Source organism: Mirounga angustirostris, unplaced genomic scaffold (genome assembly GCF_029215605.1).
Source record: "Mirounga angustirostris isolate CCGP_5_RB_7025 unplaced genomic scaffold, mMirAng1.0.hap1 SCAF_10, whole genome shotgun sequence".
NCBI lineage: Eukaryota > Metazoa > Chordata > Mammalia > Carnivora > Phocidae > Mirounga > Mirounga angustirostris.
In genome coordinates this window covers 120,963,370-120,990,909 of record NW_026991718.1, presented here as the reverse complement: position 1 = coordinate 120,990,909, position 27,540 = coordinate 120,963,370, and the positions used below count along the sequence as shown (strand labels likewise).

The following is a 27,540-nucleotide window of genomic DNA, read 5'->3' as shown; positions in this document are numbered from 1 at the left end:
TACGTCATTTGCAAATACCTTCTCCCATTCTGTCGGTTGTCTTTTGGTTTGTTGACTATTTCCTTTGCTGTGCAAAAGCTTTTTATCTTGATGACGTCCCAAGAGTTCATTTTTGCCCTTGCTTCCCTTGCCTTTGGTGATGTTTCTAGGAAGAAGTTGCTGCGGCTGAAGTCGAAGAGGTTGCTGCCTGTGTTCTCTTTTAGGATTTTGATGGACTCCTGTCTCACATTGAGGTCTCAACCATTTGGAGTCTATTTTTGTGTGTGGTGTAAGGAAATGGTCCAGTTTCATTCTTCTGCATGTGGCTATCCAATTTTCCCAACACCATTTGTTGAAGAGACTATCTTTTTTCCATTGGACATTCTTTCCTGCTTTGTCAAAGATGAGTTGACCATAGAGTTGAGGGTCCATTTCTGGGCTCTCTATTCTGTTCCATTGATCTCTGTGTCTGTTTTGTGCCAGTACCATGCTGTCTTGATGATGACAGCTTTGTAATAGAGCTGGAAGTCCGGAATTGTGATGCCGCCAGCTTTGCTCTGGCTATGCGGGGTCTTTTCTGGTTCCATACAAATTTTAGGATGATTTGTTCCATTTCTTTGAAAAAAGTGGATGGTATTTTGATGGGGATTGCACTGAATGTGTAGATTGCTCTAGGTAGCATTGACATCTTCACAGTATTTGTTCTTCCAATCCATGAGCATGGAACATTTTTCCATTTCTTTGTGTCTTCCTCAATTTCTTTCATGAGTATTTTATAGTTTTCTGAGTACAGATCCTTTGCCTCTTTGGTTAGATTCATACCTAGGTATCTTATGGTTTTGGGTGCAATTGTCAATGGGATCGACTCCTTAATTTCTCTTTCTTCTGTCTTGTTGTTGGTGTATAGGAATGCCACTGACTTCTGTGCATTGATTTTATATCCTCCCACTTCACTGAACTCCTGTATGAGTTCTAGCAGTTTTGGGGTGGAGTCTTTGGGATTTTCCACATAAAGTATCATATCATCTGCAAAGAGTGAGAGTTTGACTTCTTCTTTGCCGATTTGGATGCCTTTGATTTCTTTTTGTTGTCTGATTGCTGTGGCTAGGACTTCCAATACTATGTTGAATAGCAGTGGTGATAGTGGACATCCCTGCCGCATACCTGACCTTAGGGGGAAAGCTCTCAGTTTTTCCCCATTGAGAATGATATTCGCTGTAGGTTTTTCATAGATGGCTTTTATGATACTGAGGTATGTACCCTCTATGCCTATACTCTGAAGAGTTTTGATCAAGAAAGGATGCTGTACTTTGTCAAAAGCTTTTTCTGCATCTATTGAGAGGATCATATGATTCTTGTTCTTTCTTTTGTTAATGTAGTGTATCACGTTGATTGATTTGCGGATGTTGAACCAACCTTGCAGCCCAGGGATAAATCCCACTTGGTTGTGGTGAATAATCCTTTTAATGTACTGTTGGATCCTATTGGCTAGTATTTTGGTGAGAATTTTTGCATCCATGTTCATCAAGGATATTGGTCTGTCATTCTCCTTTTTGATGGGGTCTTTGTCTGGTTTTGGGATCAAGGTAATGCTGGCCTCATAAAATGAGTTTGGAAGTTTTCCTTCCATTTCTATTTTTTGGAACAGTTTCAGAAGAATAGGTATTAATTCTTCTTGAAAGTTTTGGTAGAATTCCCCTGGGAAGCCATCTGGCCCTGGGCTTTTGCTTTTTGGGAGATTTTTGATGACTGCTTCAATTTCCTTAGTGGTTATAGGTCTGTTCAGGTTTTCTATTTCATCCTGGTTCAGTTTTGGTAGTTGATACATCTCTAGGAATGCATCCATTTCTTCCAGGTTATCTAATTTGCTGGCATAGAGTTGCTCATAATATGTTCTTATAATTGTTTGTATTTCTTTGGTGTTGGTTGTGATCTCTCCTCTTTCATTCATGATTTTGTTGATTTGGGTCATTTCTCTTTTCCTTTTGATAAGTTTGGCCAGGGGTTTATCAATCTTGTTAATTCTTTCAAAGAACCAGCTCCTAGTTTCGTTGATCTGTTCTATTGTTCTTTTAGTTTCTATGTCATTGATTTCTGCTCTGATCTTTATGATTTCTCTTCTCCTGCTGGGTTTAGGCTTTATTTGCTGTTCTTTCTCCAGCTCCTTTAGGTGTAGGGGTAGGTTGTGTACTTGAGACCTTTCTTGTTTCTTGAGAAAGGCTTGTATTGCTATATACTTTCCTCTTAGGACTGCCTTTGCTGCATCCCAAAGATTTTGAATAGTTGTGTTGTCATTTTCATTGGTTTCCATGAATTTTTTTAATTCTTCTTTAATTTCCTGGTTGACCCATTCATTCTTCAGTAGGATGCTCTTTAGCCTCCATGTGTTCGAGTTCTTTCCAACTTTCCTCTTGTGATTGAGTTCTAGTTTCAAAGCATTGTGGTCTGAAAATAGGCAGGGAATGATCCCAATCTTTTGGTACCGATTGAGACCTGATTTATGACCTAGGTTGTGATCAATTCTGGAGAATGTTCCATGGGGACTAGAGGAGAATGTGTATTCCGTTGCTTTGGGATGGAATGTTCTGAATATGTCTGTGACGTCCATTTGGTCCAGTGTGTCATTTAAAGTCTTTATTTCCTTGTTGATCTTTTGCTTAGACGATCTGTCCATTTCAGTGAGGGGGGTGTTAAAGTCCCCCACTATTATTGTATTGTTGTCGATGTGTTTCTTTGCTTTTGTTATTAATTGCCTTATATAATTGGCTGCTCCCATGTTAGGGGCATAGATACTTACAATTGTTAGATCTTCTTGTTGGATAGATCCTTTAAGTAGGATATAATGTCCTTCCTCATCTCTTATTACAGTCTTTGGTTTAAAATCTAATTTGTCTCATATAAGGATTGCCACCCCAGCTTTCTTTTGGTGTCCATTAGCATGGTAAATGGTTTTCCACCCCCTCACTTTCAATCTGGGGGTGTCTTTGGTTCTAAAATGAGTCTCTTGAAGACAGCATATCGATGGGTCTTGTTTTTTTTTTTTTTTTAAAGATTTTATTTATTTGAGACAGAGAGAATGAGAGAGAGCACGAGATGGAAGAGGGTCAGAGGGAGAAGCAGACCCCCCGCCAAGCACGGAGCCCGATGCGGGACTCGATCCCGGGACTCCAGGGTCATGACCTGAGCCGAAGGCAGTCGCTTAACCAACTGAGCCACCCAGGCGCCCCGATGGGTCTTGTTTTTTAATCCAATCTGATAGCCTGTGTCTTTTGATTGGGGCATTGAGCCCATTTACATTCAGGGTAACTACTGAACGATAGGAATTTAGTGCCATTGTATTGCCTGTAAGGTGACTGTTACTGTATATTGTCTGTGTCCTTTCTGGTCTATGTTGCTTTTAGGCTCTCTCTTTGCTTAGAGGACCCCTTTCAAGATTTCCTGTAGGGCTGGTTTCGTGTTTGCAAATTCCTTTAGTTTTTGTTTGTCCTGGAAGCTTTTTATCTCTCCTTCAATTTTCAATGACAGCCTAGCTGGATAGAGTATTCTTGGCTGCATATTTTTCTCATTTAGTGCTCTGAAGATATCCTGCCAGTCCTTTCTGGCCTGCCAGGTCTCTGTGGATAGGTCTGTTGCCAATCTAATGTTTCTACCCTTGTAGGTTACATATCTCTTCTCCTGAGCTGCTTTCAGGATTTTCTCTTTGTCTCTGAGACTCGTAAGTTTTCCTATTAGATGTTGGGGTGTTGACCTATTTTTATTGATTTTGAGAGGTGTTCTCTGTGCCTCCTGGATTTTGATGCCTGTTTCCTTCCCCAAATTAGGGAAGTTCTCTGCTATAATTTGCTCCATTATACCTTCTTCCCCCCTCTCTCTTTCTTCTTCTTCTGGGATCCCAATTAATCTAATGTTGTTTCATCTTATGGTATCGCTTATCTCTCAAATTCTGCCCTCGTGATCCAGTAGTTGTTTATCTCTCTTTTTTTCAGCTTCTTTATTTTCCATCTTTTGGTCTTCTATATCACTGATTCTCTCTTCTGCCTCATTTATCCTAGCAGTTAGCGCCCCCATATTTGATTGCACCTCATTAATAGCCTTTTTGATTTCGACTTGGTTAGATTTTAGTTCTTTTACTTCTCCAGAAAGGGTTTCTCTAATAACTTCCATGCTTTTTTCAAGCCCAGCTAGTATCTTTAAAGTGATGATTCTGAACTCTAGATCTGACATCGTACTAATGTCCATATTGAGTAGGTCCCTGGCAGTCGGTACTACCTCTTGTTCCTTTTGTTGAGGTGATTTTTTCCATCTTGTCATTTTGCCCAAATGAGAATAGATTAATGAGAGAACAAAATGCTAACAGGGTAACAACGTCCCCAGAAAATATAGTCTAAACAAATCAGAAAAGACCTGAAACAGTGGGAAAAGAAAGGGAAAGAGAGAAAAAAGAAAAAGAAAAAGGGAAAAAAAAGAAAAAGATAAAGATAAAAACAAACAAAACCAGAATGTGATCAAATATGATCAGGCTGGTATATAGATCAGTGCCACACACTAGATTTTGGGTGTATTTTGGTCTGTTAGATGAAAGTGCCTCTCAAAATTTTAAAGAAAGAAAAACTTATATATGTACAAAAATAAGGGTTGATATGATGAAGGGATGGAATATGACTGTAAAGATGGAAATTAAAAAATTTTATAAAAGGAATTGATAAGTTGTTTGAAAAAAAGAAGAGGATTTAAATAAAAGAAAAAGAAAAAAAAAAGGGAGAGAATGTGATCAGGCTGGGGAGTAGAAAAAAACCAGACACTATAGATTTAGGGTATATTTTGATCTGTTAGAAGAAACTATCTCAAAATTTTAAAGAGAGAACCACTTATATATATATATATGCCAAAAATATGGGTCACTACTATGAAGGGACAGAATATGACTCAAAAAATGAAAAATAAAAATGTTTTTTAAAAAAGGGATTGATAAAATGTTGGTTGAAAAAGGGAAAAAAATTTTCAAAAAAAAAAATTAACTTTGAATAAAGAATCATGGTAAAAAGCCATGAATTCTATGTGCATTATTCCCCTAGCGCTGGAGTTCTGCCGTTCTCATTGATCTGTAAACTTGGTCTTGGCAGGCTGTTCTCGCTGATCTTCTGGGGATGGGCCTGTTGCCGTGGTTCCCAAAAGTCTTTGCTGGAGGCGGAATTGCCCCGCTCTTGCCCACTCCAGGCTAAGTAATCTGCTTGGGTTTGCTCTCCAGGGCTTTTGTTCCCTGCAATTTTCTGTACAGCTTTGGAGGCGGAGAGTGAAAATGACGGCCTCCCAATCTCCGCCTCGGAGGAGCCGAGAACTCGGGGTCCCACTGCTCAGTGAGCCCCCAGAGAAAAGCCGTCAGTCACTCCCATCTCCCTGGTCTCCATCCTCACTCCGTGCTCACCCGGCCTGTGACCGAGCGTTTCTCTCTCTGGCACCTGACCCCGGGTGGAATCTCCAAACCCAGCAGATCCCTGCGGTGCACTCCCGTGCCGCTCCTCCCGGGGGAAGAAGGTGAGTTTCCCCGGATCGGCCGCTTGTTGGGTCCCTGCTGGAGGAGCAGTGGCCCGACTGTGCCGCGGATCACGGTTTATGGCAACCCCGAGCTGAGAGCCCGTGCCTGGGCTCCGTCTTTGCAGCCGGCTTTCCCGCTCCGATACCTGGGAGCTCTGCCGCACTCAGGCACCCCTGGTCTTTCTGTGACCCCGAGGGTCCTGAGACCACACTGTCCCGCGAGGCTTCCACCCCCAGCTTAGCCACCAGAGTGACGTCCATCAGCTGAGCAGACTTCTGAAAGTTCCGATTTTGTGCTCTGTGGCTCTATCACTTGCCAGAAGCTGCCAGTGGAGGCCCCTCCCCCGCCATCTATCCTCTTGAATATTGTCTCGGATTCACTTCTCCGCACGTCTCCCTTCCAGAAAGTGGTCGCTTTTCTGTTCAGAGAGTTGTTACTATTCTTTTCTTCGATCTCCTGTTGAGTTTGTAGGTGTTCCGAATGGTTTGATCCCTATCCAGCTGAATTCCTGAGAGGAGACAAAATCTAGGTCTCCTACTCCTCTGCCATCTTGCTTCGCCCTGTCTTGTGGCTTTTTATGAGTATGCTTGTAAGACGCTGAAAGTGCAAAACAAATAGAACCCTACGGTATTCTAAACATAGTTTTGACCTTGCAGGGATACTAGCCTCAGGGATACTAGGTGGGCTTCCATCCCCACACTGGGCCACCATAGCTTTCCCCATCACATAGGGATGCCTGCCTCACTCTGCCTTAAGTAATGGCTTTAAGACTGAATTGTTTGGGAAGGAGCTGGAACAGGGCAGTAGAGAAGTCTTGAATTTTACTTTTAAGTATTGAGGTTGGTTGTGGTATTGAGTTAATTCTTAAATGATTTTGTGTGTATTGTGTGAGAGAGTAAATGACTAAACAATACTGTTGTTGGAAATGAGGGTTTTTACTGCAGGAAAAAGGAAAAATAGGCAGTAGGGAAGGTGAGGAAGAACTTGTGTTAGTGGATTTGATTTGAGGATATCAGTATGAACTAATGGGTATGAATTTATGAAGCCTATTTCTGGGAGAACATGGGCCCAAATGTATCCCTTTATGAACCTGGGCAGTCTTCACCTGTGAGCTACAGCATCTTCTCTGCCACCTGACTTCAGCATTCTGAATGGATAACAGGCCCTAACTGGAGATCTCTTCCCGGATACACAAAGGAGGCCATGGGATGTGTTAGTGATTGATGGATGGCTCTGATAGGCCCCTGGTCCCTCACAGAGGAGCATGAGTTCCCATCCGGACTGTTGGCTCAGGAATCAGGGGGGGCATGAGTCTACAGTGGCAGGGTCCTCTAACACCTGCAGAGGAATTCCTGCGTGTCTTGCTCTTCAAGGTGTCTGAAGCAACTGTTCTGTATGGGCTGAGTCTTGGGACATGAGACTGGGTAGAGTGTTCTAGTCTCAAGAGATACAAACTAGAGGATTGAAGTTGCAGGCAAGCCTGAGTCTGAACAGTTGGAGAGAGAGGGCTGGGGGCAGTCACTGCAGCAAAGAGGATCACCAGTGGACCTTGAAGGTGAGCTGCAGTGAGGAAGCCAAAGCCAGGGAGGTGAAAGAACGTGCACATTCCGCTTCACCTTTCCTGATGAGTAGCTGCTTTCAGGGTCCTGCAAGAAGAGACTCTCAGGAGAACTTATGCACAAAATATGGTCATAAATATCCATCTTCTCATTGGGAGAAATAAAGGGGGTGCCACAGGAGGGGAAAATATATGAATAAATGCTACATGTTGTGAGGTGAGCATCTTAAGTTCTTCTTATACTATCAGGGTTTTTCTACTAAAAAAAAAAAAAAAAAAAAAACTTCACAAATGCTCCTGAATAGTGTATTGCAATGACTTCTTTTGCACTTGAGATATGACTTTTGGGGAGTTCTTCTCATTTAGGTATGATTTCATCATTATCAGCAGCCTGAAAAGAGCTTAGATAAATATATTTCCAAGAGAATGATGATCAGAATGAAGTTACGACAAGAAACAAAAAGAAACTGTCTTGTCCCCCCACCCACCCAACCCTGCCCCCACTTCCTCAAGCGTATATATCAGGGCATGCTTGCACGTGCCATCTCTTCCTTCCTCCTCCTCCATCAGTTTCCTGATCTTGGAGAGAGGCTGGATCTACTGGCAGAAAGATTTATACGACCAAATGGTTTATAGTTTTCTGACTGCAATTGCAGATTTGCCTCTGAATAGACAAGCTGCAGGCACAATGGGCCTGAGGGTCTTGCTGGCTATACTCTGGCACATTCATCCCAATTGTATGTGAACTGTATGTTGACAGCACAGTTTAACACCCCCCCTCCTCAAATATATCCTTTGTGAGGCTTTGTGATTTCAGAAGAAGCTGGGTAGGATAGAGCTAAGTAGTTCAGGCTGCCAAGTAAAAAATATTCAGAAGGCCCTTTGTACATTTTGTTGGCTTATAGAAAAAGAAGAAAAGTAGAGAAAAAAGGGTACAAGACTGTAAATGAGAAGTCTGGCTTTCTACTTTTGCTGCAATTTGACAATCGGGGGCCATTTGTGTCAGCCTCAGCATCTTCTGTTATCTGGCTACTGAGTGTGGTTGAATTGACAATTGAGTCAAAGTCAAATTGGTGTCAGGATCACAGGCCAATGCCTGGAGACATGTTTTGCCTCCCTCTGTAGCCTTTGGCAACATTCGCGTGTCAGAGCCCAGCAAAGACCCACTGTTTAGCTGTCCACAACTGTGGAATCTCATGCAGGTCATGGGCAGTGCTCAGGCCAGCCTTGTGCCTCTTCTTGATCCATCCCATCATAGTAGGGCCAAGGACAACAGAAAGTGATTCCAGGAATGAGATCCAGCCACAGTGAAGCTCCCAAGGCTTTGGGTTCTCAATTTAGAGGGGAAAGGTGACAGGAGTCAGGAATGGCATGAGAGTTTCGGGCTTAGAAATGAAAACAGAGGTCTTCTTATGTGGACAGGGTTAACCCGAAAGTAGTTAGGGATAGACTGGGCCTCAGGGGAAAGCAGGGACTCACAGCTCTTTGCAACCCCTGTTCCTAGGGATGAGGCTGTTCATGCTTCCCAACCTGGTCAGGAGGGCATGAGGCTTGGATAGGCTGAGTGCTTCCAAGCCCAGTTCTGTCTTATAGGTGCTACTATAAGCCTCCACAGGTGGACCCAAGAGACTGTTGCTCCTTCTCTGTTCATTGCCTTTTGCTCTTTCCCTCATAGATTAGAGTTGCATGAATCATAAACCCTCAATAAGTAGTCCTTAACACTCTAGCCTGATTTTTGAGACTGCTGTTACATGTAAAGCAGTGGGGGTCTTGAAAACTGTTATAGACACCCCTCCACTCTCACCTCATGACCTCTAGGTTTGGATCTTGGGTCTTTGTGATGTCTTTCAGAGACTGTTTTGAGCTTAGCTGTCCTGGTAAACAAAGTGATTATACCATTCAGAAGGACCCCAGGGTTGACGAGGAGGGAATGAACACTGAAGTCCTCATTTAATTTAGGTGTTTATTGACTTCAGTTTTATGAACATATATAGATGATGTCACACACACATATACACGCTCAGATGTCATACACATTTAGGTGTGTACACACTTAAGTGACATTCATCTGGATGTCACACCCATTCATTCCAAGAGTATATATGTTTGCTCAGTTTTTAGACACCCAAGTCCTAAAGATGCTCATTTGGACATTGCTCACACTCAAATGTAGTCTGCATTCCCAGAAACGTGGGCCACTTTCACTCACATGCCACTCACATGCCCTCTGGGCCACTCAGTTCTCATTCAGATGTGCCTAACAGTACACATGCTTGCTGAGCCATTGCTCACCTCAACTCAGATACCACATTCTAAGTGTGGCGGACATTCATATGCCTATTTCTTTCCCATTTGCATTGCCGATGATCCCCATGCTCAAGGAGATTCAGGGGGAAGATTTGCCATGTTGAGTGTGGCATGTTTCCTTGGGTCAGTCCCTCTGTACCTTTTTTTTTTTTTAATTGAAATAGTCCTGTGCCTCTGTCTTTGCCTAAGTTGTGCTTCTTAACCAAATGTCTTTAGATGGACTGCCTGATCAAAAGATGGTAGGCTGCACCACATTCCATTTTCATAAACCATGTGCTATGCTAGCTCACTATGCCATCTTTAAACAATTGGTTTGGGGCCACTGCTGCAATCACCTCATTAATTCACAAAAGTTTCCTGGGGGTACTCTTTGGGCAATTGAGAGTTTGGAGATCTGGAGTAAGGACCTATGGAGATCTATGGAGTAAGGACCTTCTAAAAGAAGAGCATTCATTCAGGGCACCTGGGTGGCTCAGTCGGTTAAGCATCTGCCTTCGGCTCCGGTCATGATCTTAGGGTCCTGGGATCGATCGAGCCCTGTATCAGGCTCTCGGCCCAGCAGGGAGTCTGCTCCTCTCTCCCTCTCTCTCTCACTCACTCACTCTCTCTCTCTCTCTCTCTCAAATAAATAAAATCTTTTTTAAAAAAAGGACAGCATTTCTCAAGAGAAGTACAAATTGTGGACATTCAAAGAGGTCATAAAATGCTATCCAAATGCACAAACTTTAGGATAACTTTTATAAAAAGAGCCTACACATTTGGCATATAGCTGGTGTTCATTAAAGGCTTGGTCATCTCTCTTCACACACTAGCACCTTCTTACTTCCTTCTAAGTTGAAAGGAATGGTACAAGTGATCTTGTACAGGAGTTTGGAGTGTTTATCTTGACTAGGGATTCTGCATCCAGTCATATTTGGTTTCATGCCTACTTTCAGTTTTAGCTCAATTTAATTTGGTTCACTTGAACAAGAATTCACTGATCACTGTATGGTTATCAGGCAACCTATTCAGCAGTATATGGTGGAGGGAGTGATACAGAGATAACTAAGCCACAACTCCCACTGTCCAAAAGGTCACAGTCTAGCCAGAGAAACATAGTTTTGTGTACATATTATTGCAATCCCAAGGAGATATCCATTAATGAATTGTAGGGGAACTAAGGAGGAAGACTCATTCAGATTGGAAAGGTCTAGATGGGCTTCATTGAGGAGATGAAAGATAGACTCAGTCTTTAGGGAAAGGCTTCCACTGGCAGAAGTGGAGGGCATTGCAGGTGGAGGAAGCATGAACTGATGATGGCATGGAGTGGGATCCACATGATGTTTGTGCAGTAGCACGGGGCCTGGAGCAGCTGGAATGAGGAGTTCATCCCAAGAGTTTCTAAAAGACAGGCTGGAAGCCAGGCACAAGTGTCCCCAATGCCAGGATGAGGGCTTTAGATTATATCATTCAGATAATGGAGAGCTTATGAGAGTGCTTGAAGAGGGACAGTGTTATATGTTCAGGAAGAACAATGTTGACTGGTTGATAAATAAGTTAGAGACAAAGAGACCAGTTGAATCCAGGTAAGAGGTAGGGAAGTGCCCAACCTCAGCATTATCAGTGAAGGGAAAGAAAGGAGAAGGGCAGGTACAGATTGCTGATGTCAACAGGGCTTTTTGATTATAAGTGCAGAATGAGATCTAAGGAGGTAGGAATTGAGGATGAGCCCCGACTCCAGATCTCATCACTTGATGGGCAACGCTACCCTTTGTTAAGAAAACAAACAAACAAACAAACATAGAAGAAGGAGGCAGGTGTTTAGGGCTTGGGACCGTGTTGCAGTTTGGATCTATCTCAATGTGAGCTGGCCTTGGGACATCTAAATAGAGATAGATTTCTACAAAGCAGTAGATTTATTAATTCTAAAGCTCAGGAGGGAGGTTTAGTTGTAGACAGAAATGGTGATAAATAACAAGTTCATCCTTCTAGATAGTTGCTCATCTGCCTCTCTTTCTTGTCCAGTGTTTATCAGCTGGTTGTCAAGGAGGAGCGACTTCAGAAGTCACGAAGGGCAGCTGACATCATTGAGTGCTTTTCAGTGCCTGTGAGCTATAGGAATGCCTCCAGCCTTGATTCTCTACACTACTTTGCTGCTGAATTGAAGCCCGCCAACCTGCCTGTCACCCAGCCATTTACAGTGGGTGACAATAAGACATACAATGGATACTGGAACCCTCCTCTTTCCCCTCTGAAAAGCTACAGCATCTACTTCCAGGCACTCAGCAAAGCAAATGGAGTAAGTACGGCCACATGGAGGCCATTTCTTGCCTTGTTTGTATTTTCCCATTCTCAAATGAGAAGTAGCATGGCTTTCGAGCAGAGCTTGACAAACTAAGGCCTGGGGACCAAATCCAGCCCCATGCCTTTTATATAAACATTTTTTTAATACAGCAATGCCTATTCATTTATATAGTCTAAGGCTGCTTTGATGCTACAACAGTATAGTTGAGTAGTTTATTTTTTTTAAAGATTTTATTTATTTGTCAGAGAGAGAGAGAGAGAGAGCACAGGCAGGGGAGTGGCAGGCAGAGGGAGAAGCAGGCTCCCTGCTGGACAAGGAGCCTGATGCGAGACTCGGTCCCAGGACCCTGGGATCATGACCAAGCCAAAGGCAGATGGTTAACAGACTGTGCCACCCAGATGTCCCAAGTTGAGTAGTTTAGACAAAGACTTTATGCCACATAAAGCCTAAAATATTTACTATATGGCCCTTTACAGAAAAGATTTGCAGACTTCAGTATTCAAAGATAAAACGTCTGTGGTGCCTGGGTGGCTCAGTTGAGCCACCAACTCTTGATTTCAGCTCAGGTCCTGATCTCAGGGTTGTGGGATCAAGCCCCGTACTGGGCGTGGATCCTTCATGGAATTCTCTTTCTGCGTCTACCTCTGCCCCTCCTACCCACCCACCCCTGCATGCCCACACATGCATGCATACTCTCTCTCTAAAAATAAATAAATAAAAATAATAAAAGATAAAAAGGGTCTTTCAAATTACCTTTGGGCAAATCACATGCCTATCTGAAGATTAATTTCCTCACCTACAAAATAATACCTATCAATTTATTATCTATGAATGTACTAAGCATGTTGTAATCAGTGAATGCTAACTCTTTTATTATTACCAATAGTCACATTAGAAAATGTTTTCTTCTCCCAAAGACAAGGTAACCTTTTTTAATGTCAAATATTTCTTTGGTCAAGATGGGATGCCAGTCATAACATCACAAAAGCACAGGGCTAGAAAAGATCTGAAACATCACCGAATACCTACTTCCTCCCCCTACACATAAAACAATCAACCTTACAACATCACACTTAACTGGTAATAGTGCGTATTCTTGAATATCTCCAATGACAGAGAACTCACTTCTTTACCTGGTAACTTTACTGATCTTTGGGGTCGCTATGACTCTAAGAAGTCCTTTTATTGTACTGCTTGAAATTTGTCTCTTATAGCTTCTACCTGTTGCCCTTGGTCTAGACTCTTAGGTCCCAAGATAGCTAATGCAATCACCTTTTCAGGCAGCATTCTTTCAGTTCCATAAGATCTTTCCTACCATCCACCTCCCCTCTGTTCAAACACATCCATCTAGTCTTATTTTCTGAAAGTTCACTGTCTTTAGTTCCTCTTATGACACAAGTATTTTCTATCTAGGATGCTTTTGTGGACATATCTCAGGTTGCTATATTTCATTCAACAAATATGTAACAAACACTGACATATGCTAGGCCCTATAGTTCATATTAAGGTTATAAAGTAGGTACCCTCCAAGAGCTTTTGTAACATAAGGGAATCTGGTATGTGCCATATTTCACAGTATTTCTGGAGAAGTGAGAAGCTCACTGGAGAAGGGGACACTGAGACAAAAGCAAGATCTGGTGAAGTGTGTGAAGAATAGCTTTTATAGGCTCTGGTGGCCAAGATAGAGAGTTTAGTCCATCAGTGGCAGTCATTACCTTATGAGAAACCTGGATTGAGGAACTAATTAACATTTTAAATGTCCACATAGCCATTTAAATTCCACATTGGTATTTCAGTTCTGCACTTACTACTTACTCGAGCAACATTCCTCACAGAGAGTTTAAAACTACAAAGAGAAGCTGCCAGACTGCCTTCCATCTGTCCATCTGGTCTTCCCTCGGCATGAAGCACTCTGATGTATTAAAGAGGAACACATAAAGATGAGCAGAAAGCATCTGGGGGCCCATCTTGTTCCTGGTTCTCTGCATTCCAGACTGGCCAGTTTATTGGCGGAGCACAACTCTGAGAAGGTGTGACTTTCCCTGTTCTTGGCAACATGTCAAGAGGTGCTTTTGGGTTTCCATGCTGTGAAGAAGAGTAGCAGCTACACTCAATTCACTTGCTGTCACATTCTTACCAAGACTCTAATAAAATCCTAGCAAGAGACCAAGTCTGTAGAACCCAAGAAATTGATAGATGGACCCCAAATGGAATTTGCCCAACCCAAGCATGGTTGACCCTTGAGCAGAACAGCAGGTGACACAGGAGGATTGTGGGAAGTTTTGCTTCCCAAACTTCACACAGTGGACTGTCTCCTCAAGACATGGGGTTTTGCCTTTGGGAAAAAAAGTCACCCTAACCTGAAGCTACCTCATCTAGGAAGCAGTTTCTACTATTGCTTCGAGATGAACAAGGATCATTTAATTACTTATGCCTTTGAGCCCACGCCATGTGTGCTCCTGTTTTGGAACTAAGATTTTCAGGAAGGGAATTAAGAGAATTGGGTTCATGCTTATGCCGGGGGTCTTGAGTGTGTCATTGGCTTCACAGGAACAGAGAGGAAAAGCCGTGAGAGCTGGGCACTCAGCGTGTTGTTTTTCTTCTGGCAAGGGAAAAACTACACACTATTTCAAATTACTGTATTTAGTATTAAGTTTTACTAAAAAGAGTTAAGCTAAAGGGTCATAAGAGCAGAAAAGCCATTCTAACAAATCTCTGCTTGGCCCTTCTCAGATTTCTCCATCTCGTAAAGGGCAGCAGACAATGCAGTAAGCCTGGAGGATTTTTGAGGAGAAAATGTTATAACCCACAAATTCTTTATCAGCCAAATTGTTGTTCTTGTGCAAATACATCAGAAAGACATTCTCAGTATCCAGGGGCTCCCACATGCCCTGCTTCTAATAAATCATTCAAAGAGTAATTGAACAAGCAATGAGTCAAAATAAAGAAATCAAGAACAGAGATATATGGAATGAAATGACCTACAGTGAGCATGGAAGCTAATTAAACACAGAGTTAATGCTAAATAATTGCTATAAATATGTTATAAAAGAGAATGTTAACATAAAAATAATTACTTAAGGAGAAAATGTATAATGTAAAAAATTAACCATTGTAATCTGGGTCTATAATTTGCTATTATGTCAACAAAAACTGAAAAGGAGTTGGAGGATTGATGAGTGTAAATAAAAATCTGATTTCCCCACTTTAGCCAGGATGGAATAAATAACTTCTACTTTATTTTTGATACTGAGAATTTTTGAAAAGTACAGTTTTTTAAACATAAAGGCAGCTTTCCAGTCTATCCTAAAAAAGCCAGAAAACAACAGTCTACAAAGAAAAGGTGGAAAAGCAAAGGAAACTATAAGTTAACATGAAAATCAGCAACTATAAAACAAGCCAGAAGACAAAAGCACTAGGTTTTTTCAAGTGGTGCTTTGTTCCCTTCAAAAAGAGGAAAAAATATCTTGGGTCAAGATATTTCTGTATCACTAGAAGATTAAAACCAAAGGATGGGGCAAAGTCATACTAAATTAAGACAAATTAAAGGAAAGTAAAAATGGCCATTTGTTGCAGGATATTTGTGGGCCCGATTGAATAATTTACTATCAATTGTATTCCTCCCAACCTAATCTGCAGGTTTCAGTCAGGACAGGGTAAGAAAATTTTAGGGTCCAGATACATTTATTCTGTGGATATTAAGGATAGTTGTTTTGTTTTGTTTTGTTTTTCAGTTTAGCAGAGTGGCTAAATATCCAGCCTTTACGATCAGACTAACCTACACAAAAAAACCCTAGTAACTCTGACTTTAAGTAAGCTATTAAAAAAGAGTTAAATATATTAAGCAAACATCTAGGAAGCACATACTATATGTCAAAAAAAAGGCACTTCTGAGTGCCCAGAGTAAAACAGTAAGCCAAACAGTTAAAAATCCCTGCCCTCATACTGTTTACATTCTAGTAGGGGAGATGTAAAAATAACTAAGTGAAATAATGTGTCAAATAGATTTGTGTCTATTTGTGTCTAATCTAATGTGTCATTAGATTTATGAATGTGGAGGTCACTCATTAACTGTTGATTTAAGATCTATGTTGACTATTAATAGGATGAGGATAAGGACATTTTGTAAACTTTCCAGTAATCTATATAAATGTGGAATATTGTAATCCAGATCTATAAACACTATGGAGAACTCAAGTATGATATGCATTATGAGACATGATGCTCAGAATCCTTGCAGACATTTTTGTGAAGTATGAGTTGTTGACAGGCACTTTTATTGGAAATTTTGATCAGATTAGTAATATCACATTTACCCCTTAATGCTTTCTCTTTTTTTTTTATTATGTTATGTTAGTCACCATACAGTACATCATTAGTTTTTGATGTAGTGTTCCATGTTTCATTGTTTGTGTATAACAACCAGTGCTCCATGCAGTACGTGCCCTCCTTAATACCCATCACCAGGATAACCCATCCCCCCCACCTCCCCTCTAAAATCCTCAGATTGTTTCTCAGAGTCCATAGTCTCTCATGGTTCATCTCTCCCTCTGATTTCCCCCCCCCCTTCATTTTTCCCTTCCTTCTCCTAATGTCCTCCATGCTATTCCTTATGTTCCACAAATAAATGAAACCATATGATAATTGACTTTCTCTGCTTGACTTATTTCACTTAGCATAATCTCCTTCAGTCTCATCCATGTTGATGTAAAAGTTGGGTATTCATCCTTTCTGATAGCTGAGTAATACTCTTACAGAAAGAAAACAAGGGCAGTGCTGTCTGTCAGTGCGCTGTCCTTGGTTCTGAATCCTCAGTGTTAGTCTTTCTTGTGAATCGGGCCATATTGTAACCATTGTTTTGGGTAGAGCTATATTATAGATCTATTATAGCATTTTAGAATTGGATGATTTTGCAGTGTCATCTAATGTAGACCAGCAGACAACAAATAAAGATCCAATAAAGTCTTCTTGGCGGGGTATCATAGAGCCTCAGCTTGACCACTGCAATTCTCTGGAGGGAAAGAGTTGACTCCTTTGTGGAGCAGGTAAAATTATTAGAACTTTCTTCCTTCTGTAAAGCCAAATTTGGTCTCCTTAACTCTCTACTCTTGGGCACTTGTATTGATTTGAACAAATCAAATCTTTCTTTCCCATGTCAGCCTATTGGAGGAAATACGACAGTACCAACTACCATCTTTGGCTACCCAGGCTCTTTCTTATTGATATTTTAACATGCAGTTACTTCTGTTTCTCACATGGCATGATTTTCTGTATCTCCTTAATCCTATTTATTCTATACTCTCATAGTCATACTCCATTTTTCCAATGCCTCCTTAAAAAGGGGTGCCCAGAACCTGCCTTGTGTTTCAGATACAGTTACACCATGCCTGCTACATTTTCACTACTTCTCCTCTCTTTACCATTTTCTAAAACATTATTTCTCAAACATTCCAAGGTATTTTTCTCTCTTTGGGTCCCTTATGCAAGCTGTAATTCTACCTGAGTGTCTCTTTTCTTCATTCTTTGCAGAACTACTACCTTCTCATTTTTCAGGCCTCATCTTCAATGTCACATCCTCTAGGAACTTTCCAGTCATATTATCTAAGAGCTGTCCATGCCAGTACTCACATGTTAACCTGTTTTTCTTTATAACACTGAGCATATTTTTAATTTCACTTGTTTTTACGTAGTGCATACCTCCCTCCTTAGACTGAGAGCTCCAGGAGGTAGCAGCTCTATTTGTTTGCTGCTGTGTTCTCCATACTGAGTACAATATTTAACACATAAATACCTGATGATTGTTGGATGAATGAATGAATGATGATTGTTTTCTCTGAGTCTGTTTCCTCACTTATCGAAATGGTAATACCACTTCACACAATCATTTTGAGGATTAAATGAGGAAAGATCTTAAATTCTGAAAGGCACCAAATAAGTGTCAGCACAGTCTGAATTTCCATCCAGTGTGCATGAGATGTAGTTATGAGCTATTTTCACCACAGACAGATGAGCCCTAAAGGACCTTCCTTCCGTCATAATAGTGAGACTTTTCCCCAGCTGTCTCATTTCCCAAGCTCCAGGCTCCTGGGCAGCCTTGATTTCCTCCTGGGCAGCCTTGATTTCTTCCAAATCTTCCAAATGGTACCCAGAGTAGCTGTCTCAGTTGTAAACAGCAGGTGGGTACAGTTTTGCATTGTTTTTCCCCCCACTCTTCCCAGAATGAGGTCTGCTGAATCTACTGTTCTCTGCATCCCCACCACCATTAGCCATGATTGTGAAGTTGAAAGGACCATAATTAACGGTTGGCTGCAAAACAAGTGTGGCAAATTCATGCAAATATCCACCAGAAGCCACCTTTTCTTGGGCAGGGCTGTTGTGTGTGTTCTATTTATGTAATGGGAAAACTCTTACCTTGCCATATCTTTTTCATCATGTAGGGACACATTTAACCTGATGATGCCTCTGCCAAATGGTGATCTAAATAAGAGAAGTGGGAAGTAGAAGGGTGATTGCTCTTGTTCTCTCGCTTTCTTTTCCACCTCCTGAACTCAATTGCCTCTTGAGAGCAGTTGGAAGCCAGATGCTATTTTGAATGGGTCCTCATGTTTGCAGTGTAATCACATTATAACAGTTAGGATTATCTAGGTAGAGCTGGGTTAGGGAAATTTCTGTGTCTCTGAATGTATTGGAAGAAGCTATAGTTGTGTCCAAGCACTATTAAAAGAACATTTGTACATGCTTGATTCTCTGTGGCATGGTGGAATGGAAAGAATTGAGAGGTAGGCATCAGACAGACTTGGCTCTGAATTTTGGCTATTTCCAGTGATGTGAATTTGAGCTGTTACTTAATATCTCAAGATGTATGATGTGATTAATGACCTACCTCCCCAAAATTTGGGGAGAGTAAATGAGACAATACGTAAAAGTCATCTGTCACAGTTGTAATATTTGTTCTCTTTTCCCTTTTGCTGCTTTCCTGCAGCTGTTGTCCTGAGGGAGGGGAAGGTTGGAGCATCCTACCTGACCTAGGAACCATGTCTATGTGGCAGCTATTGACTGCCTTGACTCACCCATGACTTAACTGCTTCCTAACCCCATTTCAGGCTTTATTTTTCTTAATGTTTCACATATGGTTCCAAGCCTGACCTCTGTTCTTGTGAATCTTGTGACATAATTGATTTTGTCTTTGGGGAGTAATCTTGCCCCTCCCAACCCCATTTCCTGATTCTATTTCTACTTTAGTGACTGCTCATATGTCATGTGGGAAAATCTCAGGTGGACCATGGAATGAGAAGATGTGGGAGACCCAAGCTCAAAAAAGGTTGGAGTGAAATTCACACAGGGTATCTCATGGCTTGGGTCTTAGATATTCTGTCATGGAATTTATAAGAAAACTCCTATATTAGTTAGAACAAACTAATTTATGCTATAGTAGCAAAGAACCATGAAATCTCAGTGTATTATCTGAAAAAAAAAGATTTTTCACTCCTCCTACATGTTCAAAATGGGTCGGCAGAAGGGCTCTGTTTATCATAGTAACTTAGAGGCTTAGGCTAACAGAAGGCCCATCTTGACATATGCTTCCACAATCACCAAGGCAGAGAAAGAGTAATATGGCAAAATAGGACACGGATTCTAAAATTCCACACAAAATGACACATAGCACTTTCACATTCCATTGGCCAAGGCTGGTCATGTAGCCATGCTAAACTTCAAAAAGAATGAGGCAGTGCATTCCAACTATGTGCCTAGAATGTGAACTGGAATATTTGAGACCATCCCTAATGACCACCACACTTCCCCATTATGCATCATTATGAAGCTTTTCCTTCAAATTCCCACAATACCCACACTCATTTTTTAAACACCTGTACAGTTCTATCATAGATCTTAAGAACTTCCTATTATTGAGTACCTACTGTATCCCAGACACTAAGAAAGTACTATCATCTGTGCTACTTCCTGATTGGTCTCACAAACAAAGTGACTCCATTTAAATCAGTAGATAGATGGCCTGCCATCCCATCAGCACTCAATAATCTCATAGCATCTCAGTTATTTCATACTGAGAAATGGATTTTAGTAACAGCTTTCTCTCTTTATCTCCATGGATACATGGTAAAGAAATGTCTAATATTCCCTGTGATACTATTCCACTTTGAAAGGCAGTGGTTCTTCCAAGTCTACCATGTAGTGTGGTTGAGTAGTGTAGAGTAACAGAAAACTGTGAACCAAAGACCTCCACATATCCTTTTTCTGACTTGTTGCCATAGTCCTCTATTAGGAACCTGTTTCTGGATTTTATCAGCTCTGTAACAGCAGAGGATTGAAATAGACATTTGGAATCCAGGGTTATCACCAAACCTTTCTGTAACCACTTTGGAGACCTTTGGCCTGGTCAATGCCCCTCCCAGTTCTGTTCTGTCACCAGAGCCTAGGTTTCATGCCCCATCAACCTGCCTAGTCCTCCTTCCCAATCCTTGGATCCTGGAGATCACCCAACCCCTTGGGCATACCTACCTCTGGGCTCCATTCCACTATGTGAACCTTAGCACCTGCTCTTGAAAGTTCTGAACTTCTATTGAAGGCTTCTTGGGGCTCAAACTTCTTTTTCCAAGTGACAGAGAAATTCCCTGAGTGTCACCTTGTACAAATACCAAAATGAGTTCTCCCAGGTTGCTAATTTATTTTTCCACTCACTTACAGTTCCTACAGATTTTATTATCACAGTATGAGACCTGAGGGACCAAGAACATTTTCCTTTTGATTCAAATATACTTTAGACTCATTTGGAAAAGGAAATGAAGGTTACCCAAATGTTGACAGCTGATAATCTTGTCAGCCTGGGTCTTGAGGCATCAATGATCCAGCCCCCAGTCCTAAAAAGTTTCATGGAAGTAACTGCCTAAGTTTCCGTAGAGCAGGGGTTTCTGCTTCCATTGGGCCCCTTCCAAAGACAGGGGTCCTCATGAAGTTTGGCTCAGTTGGCTCCCAAATGGTGAAAAAGTTCAGATACCTCTGAATTTGGATACTGGATCCATGGGTTTAAAAACTGGCTCTGCTGTTTTTCAGCTACCTAAACTGAATACTGGCCTGCTAACCTTCAGTTTCCCCATCTGTCAAGTTGGGATGAGATGTGCCCTCCCAAGCTCACTGGGGTCTTTGTGAGGAATAAACAATAGGTGTGATAATTTTGTGCACATTCCTAAGCACCTTTTGAATGAAGATACTACTAACATGAGTGTGTGTGTGTGTGCAAATTCAGCATATGTGTATATGTACATAATACACATAAATATTTTGGCATTTGTATATAATTATGTGTATATATATGTATATATATATAAGAATATGTATACATACTTAGTTGAAATTTTAAGTTAGCTCAAGAATCTTAGTGGCAGAAAGGTTGTCATTACACCAGAGGCCTAATATAGGTGGCTAATGAGATAGAACATTATCTATATCTCTTGAGCTTCCTGGAAGTGAAGGCAAAAGGAGTGTATGGTAGGTACTGCATGGAGCACTGAGTGTTATACGAAAACAATGAATCATGGGTCACTACATCAAAAACGAATGATGTATTGTATGGTGACTAACATGACATAATAAAATAAAATTGTATGGTAGGTTTGCAAAACTTCTCTTAGTGGAAAGAAAGAAGCATACATACTTTTCATGGGAGACACTAGAAGGGAGATTTATCATATACATTCTTACATAAGGAGCCCTGAGGAGATACTGGTCAATATCATAATATCTCTATTCCAACACTTCATTAGTCCTTTATCCATCAATGTTGTGATATAGTATTAAACTGGAATTTAATGGATCCATTTACATTTAAGGATTCTGTTTCTTGTGCTGTATAATATCATTAATGCCGTTAATTGATTCCATTAAATAAGATTAATGGATATCAAAGTTTCTTTTCCCTAGGCATTGTTGATAAATATGTCTAGTATGGGATCTGTTGCACAGATTGGCACTGACCATCCATGTGACCTTAGGAAAGTGATTTAGTCTTTCTTAATCACATTCTCATTTGGAAAATTTTGATGCCCATAGTATCAACTTTATAAAAAGATCTATAAATATTAAATAAGATGCATTAAAAATGCCTATCATGGTGCTTGGTATGCAATAAACAATTTCAGCTATCATTATCAGAATATCACAGGTGATATATATGAGGTAGAGTATGGAGGTGTGCTAAGGAAAGAACAAGCAAAATCAGTGGGTGCACAGGGGGGCGCCTGGGTGGCTCAGTTGGTTAAGCGACCAACTCTTGGTTTCAGCTCAGGTCATGATCTCATGATTGTGGGATTGAGCCCCTCATCGGGCTTGTGCTCAGTGCAGAGTCTGCTTCAGATTCTCTCTCCTTCTTACTCTCAATCTCTCTCTCAAATAAATAAATATATCTTTAAAAATCAGTGGGTACACAGACTTTTAAAATCAGATTTGAATAGACTGTGAACAGGGTTTGGGGGTGGGGCTAATTCAGGGAGGAGAAACAAAATCAGTGAAGTCCGAAGTGTACAGAGAGACCAGTTGGCACACTGGACGCATCGAGAAGAAGGGAAGTATGAGACTTCAAAGGGAGGTTGGGAATGTACTTAACAGAGAAACAAGTGGGCAGTTCTGCAGGCCCTTCCTAGAAACTGAATGTTGGTCAAGTTCCAACTTTCATATCATGGCCCCCAAGTTTGCAAACCCATTAACTCAATTTATCAGGCTACAGAGTTGGTGAGATTCACATAAACCAAACCTACAAGAGACTGATGGAAGTAGTAAACAACTTCTTAAAAGCTGAATTGTTCATTCCTCCCCTCCAAAAAGATCCCTGGGTCTTTCCTGTCTTAGAAGTCTGGGTTGCCCAAGACACCTCACTTTCTATATCTAGTTGTCACCAAATCCTACTGGTTCTGCACTCTGAAATTTTCTTCAGTCCATATACTCTTCTTATTTCCACTGTCACCATCTTAGTCCTGAATATCATCATCTCTTGCCTGGGAAACCTGCCTCATAATTGGTCTTCCCACATCCATTCTTACGTGCCTCAAGCAAGTGTAAATTACACAATTACACAGCAAGTGTAAATTGATTATGTATCTTCATTTAACAGATGAGCAAACCAAGACTCAGAATGTGCTAGAGCACATTCCAGAAGCAAGACACAGAGCTAGGTTTGAATCTTTGCATGTAAAAATGCCATTAGGCAGCTTTGTACATTTAGTGCCTTGCTTCAGGCTGACTCATAACCCCACAAAGTGGAATCTGGCTAGACTGAAACCAGCAGGGGTCCCTAAAAGACCTCAAATTCCCCACACATCCACACTTATCTCTTTCTCCCCCCAGATATGGCCAGCCTCAATCCCCTGCTCAATCTTGAAACACCTGCTGGCCCTGCCGTTAATATCAACAAATAATGAGGAGCTGTACTAATAACAATTATCATAATAAATTGGCCTTTGATTACATCTGTCACCTGAGAATTTCAAAGACTTTACAAACATCAATTAGTAATTACAGCTCAAAGGATCTCTCACTGAGAGCAGTGATCATTAAGGTCAGGTAAGAGCTGTGCAGGGAGGCATGAAGGACAGCCCTGGCTTAGGTTGATTTAGACCTGGGAGTCCCGAGTCTCTGGTGAAAAGTCTACACCTATCTCCATGAGGCCCAGGAACCACACTTCTGATATCCCCATTAGAGTATAATTCTGGTGCTGAAGAATGAAAAGCATGATATGTAGTTTGGGAAGGGAGCTTATAGATTGTGCTGATCCCTTCTTATGACAGAAAAAGAAAAAAGTCCAGAGTGGGAAAGTAATTTGCCTAAGGTCGGAGCCATGACTTGAACCCAATCTCCCACACTTTATCTGCATTTGTTTACTCTGCAAAATTGTGTCATCATTGGCCATTCTTTCTCTGTAAGGAGATATTGATGATGATGATGATGGTGATAATGATGATGATAAAAATTCAACAATTATTTATTAAGGGCTTGCTGTGAGTCAGTGGGGGGATACACAGTTAAATAAGCTACAATCCCTGCCTTCAGAGAACCCACAATACAGTGGAAAAGACAGTCCTGAAAACAAATGTGTATAATAAACCATATCAGGAATCTCATTGGTGGAGTACCCAGTGTACAATTGGTAGCCTGGAAATGGAGGGGATGAGAAGATTTTTAGGAAAAGTTTCATAGAAAAAATGATATTTCAGGGGAATATTGAAGATAAGTGAATATTTCTCATGCAGACAATAGGTCAGAGGACTGGGTGTGTCCTGCAAAGGAAGCACCTAAGCAGAGACTCAAATTGTATCATTCCATGACTTGGGGAGATTTTATAGGATTGGTTTTGAGATATAGATAGAAGTCCAACCCTACACCTAAAGGAGCTGGAGAAAGAACAGCAAATAAAGCCTAAACCCAGCAGGGGAAGAAAAATAATAAAGATCAGAGCAGAAATCAATGACATAGAAACTAAAAGAACAGTAGAACAGATCAACGAAACTAGGAGCTGATTCTTTGAAAGAATTAACAAGATTGATAAACCCCTGGCCAGACTTATCAAAAAGAAAAGAGAAATGACCCAAATCAACAAAATCATGAATGAAAGAGGAGAGATCACAACCAAAACCAAAGAAATACAAACAATTATAAGAACATATTATGAGCAACTCTATGCCAGCAAATTACATAACCTGGAAGAAATGGATGCATTCCTAGAGATGTATCAACTACCAAAACTGAACCAGGAAGAAATAGAAAACCTGAACAGACCTATAACCACTAAGGAAATTGAAGCAGTCATCAAAAATCTCCCAAAAAGCAAAAGCCCAGGGCCAGATGGCTTCCCAGGGGAATTCTACCAAACATTTCAAGAAGAATTAATACCTATTCTTCTGAAACTGTTCCAAAAATAGAAATGGAAGGAAAACTTCCAAACTCATTTTATGAGGCCAGCATTACCTTGATCCCAAAACCAGACAAAGACCCCATCAAAAAGGAGAATGACAGACCAATATCCCTGATGAACATGGATGCAAAAATTCTCACCAAAATACTAGCCAATAGGATCCAACAGTACATTAAAAGGATTCTTTACCACGACCAAGTGGGATTTATCCCTGGGCTGCAAGGTTGGTTCAACATCCACAAATCAATCAACGTGATACAATACATTAACAAAAGAAAGAACAAGAATCATATGATCCTCTCAATAGATGCAGAAAAAGCTTTTGACAAAGTACAGCATCCCTTCTTGATCAAAACTCTTCAGAGTATAGGGATAGAGGGTACATACCTCAATATCATAAAAGCCATCTATGAAAAACCTACAGCGAATATCATTCTCAATGGGGAAAAACTGAGAGCTTTCCCCCTAAGGTCAGGAACGCGGCAGGGATGTCCACTATCACCACTGCTATTCAACATAGTATTGGAAGTCCTAGCCACAGCAATCAGACAACAAAAATCAAAGGCATCCAAATCGGCAAAGAAGAAGTCAAACTCTCACTCTTTGCAGATGATATGATACTTTATGTGGAAAACCCAAAGACTCCACCCCAAAACTGCTAGAACTCATACAGGAATTCAGTGAAGTGGCAGGATATAAAATCAATGCACAGAAGTCAGTGGCATTCCTATACACCAACAACAAGACAGAAGAAAGAGAAATTAAGGAGTCGATCCCATTGACAATTGCACCCAAAACCATAAGATACCTAGGAATAAATCTAACCAAAGAGGCAAAGGATCTTTACTCAGGAAACTATAAAATACTCATGAAAGAAATTGAGGAAGACACAAAGAAATGGAAAAACGTTCCATGCTCATGGATTGGAAGAACAAATATTGTGAAGATGTCAATGCTACCTAGAGCAATCTACACATTCAATGCAATCCCCATCAAAATACCACCCACTTTTTTCAAAGAAATGGAACCATACAAATAAAATTTGTATGGAACCAGAAAAGACCCCACATAGCCAGAGGAATGTTGAAAAAGAAAGGCAAAGCCGGCAGCATCACAATTCCGGACTTCTAGCTCTATTACAAAGCTGTCATCATCAAGACAGTATGGTACTGGCACAAAAACAGACACAGAGCTCAATGGAACAGAATAGAGAGCCCAGAAATGGACCCTCAACTCTATGGTCAACTCATCTTTGACAAAGCAGGAAAGAATGTCCAATGAAACAAAGACAGTCTCTTCAACAAATGGTGTTGGGAAAATTGGATAGTCACATGCAGAAGAATGAAACTGGACCATTTCCTTACACCACACACAAAAATAGACTCCAAATGGTTGAAAGACCTCAATGTGAGACAGGAGTCCATCAAAATCCTAAAGGAGAACACAGGCAGCAACCTCTTCAACCTCAGCTGCAGCAACTTCTTCCTAGAAACATCGCCAAAGGCAAGGGAAGCAAGGGCAAAAATGAACTATTGGGACTTCATCAAGATAAAAAGCTTTTGCAAAGCAAAGCAAACAGTCAACAAAACCAAAAGACAACTGACAGAATGGGAGAAGATATTTGCAAATGACATAGCAGATAAAGGGCTAGTATCCAAAATCTATAAAGAACTTATCAAACTCAACACCCAAATTACAAAGAATCCAATCAAGAAATGGGCAGAAGACATGAACAGACATGTTTCCAAAGAAGACATCCAAATGGCCAACAGACACATGAAAAAGTGCTCAACATTGCTTGGCATCAGGGAAATCCAAATCAAAACCTCAATGAGATACCACCTCACACCAGTCAGAATGGCTAAAATGAATAAGTCAGGAAATGACAGATGTTGGCGGGGATGCGGAGAAAGGGGAACCCTCCTACACTGTTGGTGGGAATGCAAGCTGGTGCAGCCACTCTGGAAAACAGTATGGAGGTTCCTCAAAAAGTTGAAAATAGAGCTACCCTACGATCCAGCAATTGCACTACTGGGTATTTACCCCAAAGATACAAATGTAGGGATCCGACAGGGTACATGGACCCCGATGTTTATAGCAGCAATGTCCACAATAACCAAACTGTGGAAAGAGCTAAGATGTCCATCGACAGATGAATGGATAAAGAAGATGTGGTATATATATACAATGGAATATTATGCAGCCATCAAAAGGAATGAGATCTTGCCATTTGCAATGACGTGGATGGAACTGGAGGGTATTATGTTGAGCGAAATAAGTCAAACAGAGAAAGACATGTATCATATGATCTCACTGATATGAGGAATTCTTAATTGCAGGAAACAAACTGAGGGTTGCTGGAGTAGGGGGTGGGTGGGAGGGATGGGGTGACTGGGTGATAGACACTGGGGAGGGTATGTGCTCTGGTAAGTGCTGTGAATTGTGCAAGACTATTGAATCTCAGATCTGTACCTCTGAAACAAATAATGCAATATATGTTAAAAAAAAAAAGAAGAAGGTAGCGGGAGGGAAAGAATGAAGCAGGGGAAATCGGAGGGGTAGACGAACCATGAGAGACGATGGACTCTGAAAAACAAACTGAGGGTTCTAGAGGGAAGGGGGTGGGAGGATGGGTTAGCCTGGTGGTGGGTATTGAGGAGGGCACGTTCTGCATGGAGCACTGGGTGTTATGCACAAACAATGAATCATGGAACACTTAATCTAAAACTAATGATGTAATGTATGGGGATTAACATAAGAATAAAAAAATATATATAGATAGAAGTCTAGAGGGAGACAGGGAGCAGATAATGGGGGGTGGGAGGAGCTTACATGCCATGCTAAAAAGCTTAGAATTTATTTTCTTGCAGATGGGGGAAATGATCTTGTCAATAATCCCAATATCAATTTATTACAATAATAAAGTCATGCACGTATACTTCTTTGCATCTCTC

The 27,540-nt window shown here is 41.0% G+C and overlaps 1 protein-coding gene across 1 annotated transcript in view; it reads left to right on the top strand.

Annotated features, from left to right (window-relative positions):
• PTPRT (protein tyrosine phosphatase receptor type T) overlaps nucleotides 1–27,540 on the top strand; it is a 748,756-nt gene that overhangs the window by 485,199 nt on the left and 236,017 nt on the right. The window contains exon 10 of the mRNA XM_064571786.1: nucleotides 11,385–11,658. Coding sequence (XP_064427856.1) covers nucleotides 11,385–11,658 — 274 coding nt within the window. The remainder of the gene's footprint in view (nucleotides 1–11,384; nucleotides 11,659–27,540) is intronic.